Raw genomic sequence first — 9,382 nt, forward strand, 5'->3', positions numbered from 1 at the left:
GAGACTTCAATGCGACTTAATTGGGAGAGTCGATGCTCGATGCAGCAGGACGTTTTGCGAATCTTACGCGCTACATTTGCGAAATGGGACCGGTGGCAGGTACAGGCACTGGCGAGACAACACTCGAGGCAACAACGGTTTCGTACAACCGGCGGAATTACATCTCTCTTTCGCTCTCGTTCGGCAATGGCATTTACGCTGAGAATTAATCTCCAGCTTCCGCAAAAGCGATCCAGCTTCACGCGAGTAATCACTCGTCGGCAAACAGGCCACGATAAACTCGCGTAATCCCGCGTGATTAACCGTCGCGACAGGCTCGGAGCCTGTGTCACCTGTGATTTACCAGAATTCTTGTCTCGGATCCATTAACCATCTCCTAACCGTCTTCTCCTTCTACGTTTCGCGGCCGTTCGTCTGTCCGTCCGTATTCGGTAATTATAATCTCGAAATACGTATCCTTGAAATTACACGAAACTCGACGTTTTTGTACTCGAGAATTGACGATCGTTGCGCTAATAATTGCTCGCTCTTCTACGTTAATAAAAATGATCGTATTCGTTGATTCGTACACACGTAATTCTTCGCGTGTCGTAAGGCGAAACTGACATTTTCTTTTTTAGTAAAAGTAATCTATTTCCGTAGTTTCTGTTGAATAAAATTTATAAAAATTACGGATTGGTGTTCGCACGTTATTGTCAAAATCACGAGACTCAATTATACTCCTTTACCGATCTACCTAATGAATAAATCTTCCTACCCGTTGCAGACATAAATATGGCACGAATAAATAATGTAAGAGTGCTAATTCTTTTATTCTTAAAGATAAATTGTTAGTGTTGACGAAGCAATAATTTTTTAAGAATCTATTTCGAAATTCGCCATGAAACTTGAAACAAATATCGCAACATTCAGACATTAACAACATATAATTTTTATAATTCGATTATTTAATAAGTACTCGCATCAAACTATTACAAATCGTCGCGAGATCCACTTTCATCGTGCATGTCGCGAGAGAAAGAGAGAGAGAGAGAATAGGGTATGCTTGCAAACGAGACGAGACTTGATCGAACGACTGTAGATCATCGAAGATTAACGTCGAATAGACTGTACCGGCGAGACTGGACGGATCGATCGGTCGTACAGTGTACAGTTGAATTCACATCAGTCAGCGGCAGACCGCGCGCCGCTGATTTAGATCGATCGGCTATAGAATATAGTCTAAAATAGATTAGGCGTAGGGCACAATGTGCGAATGAATGGCCCTATTGAGAACAGTGTGATTCAGATCAGTTACAGATCGTTGTCTCGCCATAATTCACGCCGGATCGACCCATAGATCGCTTGCCGTTTTCAACGCGCAATCTTTGACGAATCTCGAAACAATTTACATGTTTACGAGGACGTTGAAACGGCGAGACGAACGCTTTCCATTGGTGTCTTTTTTTTTTTTTTTTGTAGATTGGCTGTCTTTTTCACTGATTTTAATGATTAATAACATGTGTCATATGTCATCAATAGAAAATTATATAGGAAATCCTTATATAATTATATATTTTATATTTTATTTTACATATTTTGTATTATATGGATACTAAACTTTCTGAGAAAATTATATATATATCGTATATAATATCCAGGAAGCAAAGTTGATTTTTAAGTGACTTATAAATGACGTGATCCTGCCACGTTCTTTCAGTCATTTTCAATCCAGCGCAGCTAATACATACACGTAAAAGAAACATCGACAACTTTTCAATATCCCTATCTTCAAAAGTTTCTTTAAAACTTCGTCCGTAAAAAAGAAAAAAAAAAATAACGAACTATAAAAATTTAAGATTGAAACTAGGAGAGAATGAAACGTAGATCGGAGCAAAAAAAAAAAAAAAAGAAAATCGAAGGATCGCAGAACGGTTGCAACATTTTGATGCAGTTTTCGAATTTTATTCCTGAGGATAGCGACGACGGAATAAAATCGTTGGATATTTTGATTCAATCATTTTGCAACGTCGTTCTTTTCTTTTTTTTTTTTTTAAATAACGAGTGACCGAAATTGAAGAATTAGGATCAACGACGAAACTGACGGAATCGAAACAGCCTTCGACAAACGATACAATTTATTCGGGTAATCAGCGTAGCAGCCGGCAACGCAACGTTTACCAGGAAAATCCATAAACCGGGGGCGAAACCGTTCTGACCCCGTTGTTCCACGGGATTATCCCTCTCCTCTCACTCCGGCCCAGAGCCGGAAGTACTCCGAATATCCGACCGGATCGTTTATTAAATAATATGAGAACCGAGTTCCTGGATCAACGGCCGGTAAATCACACCGACAAACAAGGCGCCTCCGGACTAATTAACGCTTCCACCCCCTGGCTCCACCCCTCGAGTCTCTATAGCTGTGTTCGGTCGTTCGACGAACAGGGCAATTGTAAATTGGATTTCTGCAATGAATTCCGAGGAAAAGGGGGAGATCGATCGACACCTGTACACGTCAACTGCGATCTCTCGGTGAGAGTCTCTTTCGCGCGAGTCTTCGCGAGGCCGTGACTCCCGATTTTCGTCGAACCTCGAACTCGACGACGCGAATTTGTGAAGTGTAGAGAAATAGGAAAATATTAGTCTAGTCCAGTTAACACTAGAACTACCAAAGTGGTCAAAATGACGAATTCGTGATTCTTTTTAGACACATTACAGATGCAGAACAGTGTATTTTTAAAAGTTTAAGTGATTTTTTTTTTATAAAATACATGAATAAAAGTTTAGTTTGTGTGTTCTATTGTATTTCTATTTTTTTTCACTTTAATATATCTGAAAATTCTATCCCTTAGTCCTTGGTAGTTTTAGTGTTAAAATTTTCTGAGGCATACGTAGACGGTCACGCTTATTGTGTGTATATATATATATTTCTTAAGTTTAAATGATTTTTTATAAAATACATGAATAAAAGTTTGTGTATTCTATTGTATTTCTATTTTTTTTACTTTAATATATCTGAAAATTCTATGCCTTAGTCCTTGGTAGTTCTAGTGTTAAAATTTTCTAAGACATACGTAGACGGTCACGCTTATTGTGTACATATATATATATTTTTTTAAAAAGTTTAAGTGATTTTTTTATAAAATACATGAATAAAAGTTTGTGTATTCTATTGTATTTCTATTTTTTTCACTTTAATATATCTGAAATTCTATGCTTTAGTCCTTGGTAGTTCTAGTGTTAAAATTTTCTAAGACATACGTAGACGGTCACTCTTATTATATATATATATATATATATATATATATATATATATATATATATATATATATATACGCTGCTTACAAAAATTAGGGGATATTTCAAAATGAATATGAAGCAATAAAAAGGAGAAGCATTTGATTCTTTTTTTGTTTTATTAAACAAGATCATTAATCGAACAACTTTCTTCGACTTGTCGTTTGCTTTTCTGATGTTCTTGTTTAATAAAAAAAAATCAAATGTTTCTTTCTTTTATCGCTTCATACTCATTTTGAAATATCCTCTAATTTTTGTGAGCAGTATATATTTGTATATGTAACGCGTTGTGTGTGAAGCTCATTTTAAATGGCTATCGCAATGTATGTACGTAGTTCATCTGAGTTTTGGAAGGTTCGAAGACTAACGGAAGAATATAATATTTCTTCGAATTTGGGATCCGTGAAATTTCGACGTCGGTGGAGAACTTAGATCTCGCGAAACTTCGAATGGAAACGATTCAGAGTTTATTAATTTATAATCTCTGTAGTTTCGATAATATTCGAACTCGCGAAATTAGCGCCTCGAGTTCTCTAGATTCGGGCAACGTAGAATCTCAGTCTCGCAGTAGAATTTAAAATTGCCCATTCTAAAACAAGATACGAGCTCTTTGGCACTAGAATACTTGAAGCGTAGAATTTTCACAAGAGACATTAAAGAGAAAAGAAAGTAAAAATAAAAAAAATTATGAAATACAATTTCTAGAATGCACAAACTTTTATTCATTTACTTTCTGAATAATCACTTCAAATTTCGAAAAATACATATATTTTAGATCGATACACTAATATTATTATTATAATTAAATAGATACACTATTTTAGATATTTCAGATTTATTATATATCTAACAAAAATTATGAATTAGTCGTTTCGACCATCTTAAGTAATTCTAGCGTCAATCTCGAATTCTACAAAAAAAAAAAAAAAGAAACAGAACACTCGAGTCTCGTCGAATTTGAAATCACCCATTTCCCGAGAGAACTCGAAGTTTATCGAAATTTATCAAGTTTCATTAAATTGAACTGTTATGTGAGATACTAAACTATTGTATCTAATAAAAACACGATATATGCACTTGTGTTAAGAAAACAGCGTCTCGAATTCTCTCTCTCTCTCTCTCTCTCTCTCTCTCTCTCTCTCCAACGATAAAGTTACGCTTTCTTCTTTCTCGAGCGTTCTTGTCCGCTCCTTCGGCTCCGATATTGCCACTGATTATTGCCACGATCTTCAAACATCGTTGACCAACCAAGAGACAGATGTCGAAGCACCCCGCGGGATAGAGTGTCCGAACGGCGGGCAGAAGGGGTGGGAGACGAGGCAGTGGCAATCAGGTACGTTAATGCCAATCAATTATGTGCCGGGTACCTCGTGTACCCTTCCTCCCTTTCGCCTTCCCCGAGAGTATCTTCGTTTGGTGGTGTGGCGGCCGATCTTCGTCGATACGCTCGCCTACCGTCGGGTATATTAGTTATCGATCTATCGTATCCCGACGTCGATACGCTCGGCTAGGGTTAGTTTGGGGCCGCGCGCCGATTGTGAACACTGCCGCGATCGATAATCAGAACCAGACAGATTGATATGGATATGTTTGCGTCAATTCGGTCAACTTGGCCCGGTTTAATTATCACCGAAGTCGGGCGTTTACTTTCCGAGTGTCTCTGGAGACTCTTCCCGCAGAATCGAGGAAACGTGAAACGAGAAACGGTGTTCAATTTAGGGGAGAATTTTTAAAATTTCCTCGGGAAATTCTCTCTGTGGGAGAGGGGAATGTTCGATTGGAATTCGAAGCAGGAAGAGTGTATTTTTGCTTTTCTCTTTTTCTTCCTTTTGGAAAGAATTTCGGCGAGAATCGAAGGAAGAATTGGCAATTTGGACAAGGGGAAGCTTTGCTCTTTTAATTTTTCGGAGTTCGATCGAATATAGAACGAGAAGTGTTGAAGTTCGCAGAGGATCTGGGCAAATTTGGGATTTTCTTGACGGAAATATAAATGTATTTCTTCGGGCCAAATAATTAATCATTGATTCGGTTACTAACTCCAATTATTAATATTTAATGAACCAGCTACGCGGAATTATTATTGAATAAAGTATTTGAAAAATGATTATTCAAGTAACATGTCCTCTTATTTGACTCGATGTTATCTCGAAGCAATCCCAAGCTAATTTATTCGAACCAACCAATGATTCTTCTCTAAATTATCAAACGAAATAACTTATAATACTTATTTTATTTCGTATTTCGTACATGTTGCTTCAAGCAATTTTCAAATGGTTTCCAATTCTATTGCATAAACTTCACTTTTTATCGCTTTATTTCAATTCTTCAATCGATTCAAACAAAAGTACATATTTTCTTTAAACAATTTTTCAAATAGGTCCTAATTTCTTATTCTTCTTCTATTTTTCTTTAATGTCGCATCGACAGCGAGGTCATTAGCGACAAATAAGTCCTAATTTCATTGTATAAACTTCGGCTTCCATTAAGATCGTTTATTTCAACGAGCCGACTCAGAACGAAAGTGAAAGCAACTCTTCTCGGCATCAAAATTGTTATTTTCTTTTCTCTTTATCTCGAGTTAAATTTCTCCGAACGAAATATTAACCAATTAGCCAGCGTCTAATCGGCGGTTTACTCCAAACGCGAGCGACAACGATTTCTTTCATTTCCACGTGGCTCATTTTCATTCTCGGCGTCGTTGAACGTTGAACGTTCTAAGCGCCGTCTCGTTTGCCAAATTACCCGGAATTTAGCCATTAGCGCTCCGGCTTGCAACCGATTTAAATCATTTGATAATTTCGGCCGGGCAGGCAAGTGGAACGCTTAGGAACGATCATAGGTTTCGCGGTTTATCAATCCGATCCACGGGCAATTACATCCAGGGCAGAAACAGTAACTGCATTATCAACCTATCAATTTGATATACCAGTTTCTCGTTCCGCCGAAAGAATCGCCGTCGGCTGCCAGTTAACACCGAAGGAAAACACAATTCCGCGACGATCAATCTTCTTATCGCCCGGAACGCGATGTATTTTCGCGTGTAACTCGGAATTAACTCGACTGAACGAGTTAATTCGTCGGGTTGGCGTTTAGTTCTCATATCTGGAAAACCGTTTTGATCGTTTGATAAATAAATTATTCGTAGAACAAGTGGCAACAGGTATATCCGTTGATAAGGGATTAGGTGAAATTCAACGGGTCGCTATAGTTGATATTTTAAACCGTTGTTTATTTTAGAACGTTGTAGCGGATTTGTTATATGCAATAAGTTTGTAACTTATGTACGATTCGTACGATAAATTTATGATACGTGTAATGTAAATTTCAAACTATCCGCTGATGTTATCAGAAGATTTACGCAAATCTCGCATTTTTTTTTTTTTTTTTTTTTTTTTTGGCGAAGGAAATCCATTCCTCTTTATTAGTTCAAATTAAACTCCTTCTGTCAGACGAGAATCGAAATATCTGCTCAAGAGTTATTGAATATTGTAGAGATGTTTGTCAACGTTGCCTGTTGGTTGTAATTTTCTCTAAATTATAAATATTCGTTGAACAAATGAGGATTTAACTCGAGTTAATCATTTTCCAAATGTTTCGTTCAAGCAACGCTCATACTGATTTCCGGTATTAAGAACTTAGCATTTTTAATTCTAGCATCGAAAAACTTGTAATCAACGAGCCAATCAAGTTAAAGAGCAAACGAAGTAGCGAAAGAATCCACTGGCAAAAACCAGAGCCGAGGAGAACCGCGAATTTTCTTCGCCTCGGAGAGGAGCCAGGCGCAAACTTGAAGCGGGTACAAATCAGCGAGGCCTGTCCCCTCGCGACGAAAGTCCGTAATTAACGTAAAGTCGCTGATCGTTCCGGATAATTAAGCCGCGACTTGGCTGACAATTAGTCTCGCCGCGCGTACACCAAACTCACGGGAACTCTGTTTCAGCAACCCTTTCGTTCATCGTTTCGCGAATTTGATTTCAACGATCTCTCGTTGTTTCGAGCGGCAAAGCGAAAGAAAAAGAAGAAGAAGAAAGAAACAAACGGAGAGAAGAAAGGGGGTAGTGATTTGCCTCCCTCGGCGAGGAAACGGAGGGAAAAGTCGCTGTTACGGGACGCTAAGATCGCTTCCGGCTGGAACGAGTTTTATCTCGGCTGCTACGCGCCCCCACGGTTTTATGGCTCGGTTGTTTCGCGCTTTGTGAGCTTACCTTTTTCTCCCGTTTCCTTTTCTTCTTTCCTTTCTCTTTTTTTTTTTTTTTTCACTTCCTCGTTTCGGTGCACGTGCGAGTTGATTCCCCACCCGAATTATATCCGTCCACTTTGTTTAACTTCTTCGGCACAAAGTCGAATATGCTGTTTGCTCTTCTCCTTGTTCTGTCCGTTTTCTTTTTTCTTTTTTTTCTTTTCGTGACAGTTTCTCAGTTGATTAACCCCCCCTCAACTCGAAGAATATATAGAGACGTTGGAGTGTATGAATAAATTCGTCGTATTCTTTCTCGCCCCACCTCCTAAAAAAAGAGCTGATGACGTAGGTCAATTCCCAGACACAAGTTTCGTGGTGTCTGGAAATATTTGAAACTTGTGCGAGTTGTGCAGAACACTCGGAAATTTTATTAACACTGTAGTGCGAGATACGACTGCCGACAATTTTATATTGATTAAAATTTTCAGTCTGAAATGTAGTATTGTATTAATATAGTATTATATATGCTAATATACTACTGTAATATTATATAATACATAATATTAAATATAATACTAGTACTAAATACTAAATATACTGAATATAATAGTATAATACTACTAAATAGTACTAAATATACTTAGTATAGTACTAAATATATAATATTATAGTACTATAATATTATATAATACTGCAATACATGCAACTACGATTAAATGAACAATAAGAATCTCAAGGAAATTTTTGTAATACAATAAAAAAAAAAAGAAAAAAAATAAAGACTAACCGATTAACACGAACCGATTTCAAGGAAAAGATGGTAAGTAAAGAAAAGAAAAAAAATGACTAGCAATTTTTCGCGTTGCATGTGTTGCGATTTTTTGAAACGAAACACGAAACAGTAACCGAGCTTTTCTGTGAGTAAAAATTGAAACAAAGTAAGATTAGAAAGGAAGGAACCGATAAATGCGTAATAAAACGCAGAATAGAATAGGACAATATATTATGGTTATTTGGAACAGTAAAAACTTTATTTATTTATAATGACCGTGTATGCGAATTAAGCTGGAATAATTATTTTACTCACGTATTTACCAGGGGGTTTTGATTTTCGAACAGGAACGTTGAATTGTTCCTTATAAAGAAAAATAGAAAAAGATAAAAAAAAAAGAAAAAAAAAAGATTGAGTTTGTATGATTCATAGAGATACGCGTGCGCACGCGAGGCCGAATCGTACATCGATTATATTGACTAATAGTTTTTGAAATATTGAACGTGGTATGCTAGTGAAAGAAAAAATGGGAGTGCGAATGCCTTCTTGTAGTTCGACTGCGTTTAATAGCTTCGAATTTGAAAGAAATCGTTTGATGTACGAGAACGCTGTTGCGCTGGTAGCGAGTAGCATTGCGAGAGTAAGACTCTAAAAGCATGGTAATGTTCTTAAACCGATAAGACGCAGAAAGAAAAAAACAAAGGCAGAATAAGTGTATTATTTGCGATTGTTATTTTCTTATGGCTCGTACGGAGTCCCGAGCGTATACAAATATATACATACATAACATGAGATTTAGTTACATATAAATCGAAAATCTCCATAAGCTATCAGTAAAGTTGCAAAGTAAAGTAAAACTACAAAAAAAAAAAAAAATTATAAAGCATATATGAATAAAGATAAGTAAAATAGGAAGGAAAGGAATATATGGGGGAAAAAAGAAATATAACTTTTAAGTTTTATGCATTGCGCGTGTAAAGAAATGCACGGTATATGCGATTTTCTGATGATGAATTTTTGTTTTGTACAGCGGATATGATGTGAGTCCCAATGCTGAATAATACTGAAGTAATAAAATAATGTTTGTTGTACTCTTTAAGCCCACTGATTACTTCGTGGAGACTATTATATTCGTGAAATATTTGTCAATTATC

At 36.8% G+C, this 9,382-nt stretch overlaps 1 protein-coding gene across 1 annotated transcript in view; it reads left to right on the plus strand.

Annotated features, from left to right (window-relative positions):
- The window catches only part of LOC122535704 (beta-1-syntrophin-like), a gene marked incomplete at its 5' end in the record, with an annotated part of 139,688 nt that extends 130,421 nt beyond the window's left edge, over positions 1 to 9,267 (plus strand). Inside the window, one exon of the mRNA XM_043667453.1 lies at positions 9,259 to 9,267. Coding sequence (XP_043523388.1) covers positions 9,259 to 9,267 — 9 coding nt within the window. The remainder of the gene's footprint in view (positions 1 to 9,258) is intronic.
- Positions 9,268 to 9,382: the final 115 nt, after the last annotated feature.

This window comes from Frieseomelitta varia, unplaced genomic scaffold, assembly GCF_011392965.1.
Source record: "Frieseomelitta varia isolate USP_RPSP 00005682 unplaced genomic scaffold, Fvar_1.2 scaffold_755, whole genome shotgun sequence".
Lineage (NCBI taxonomy): Eukaryota > Metazoa > Arthropoda > Insecta > Hymenoptera > Apidae > Frieseomelitta > Frieseomelitta varia.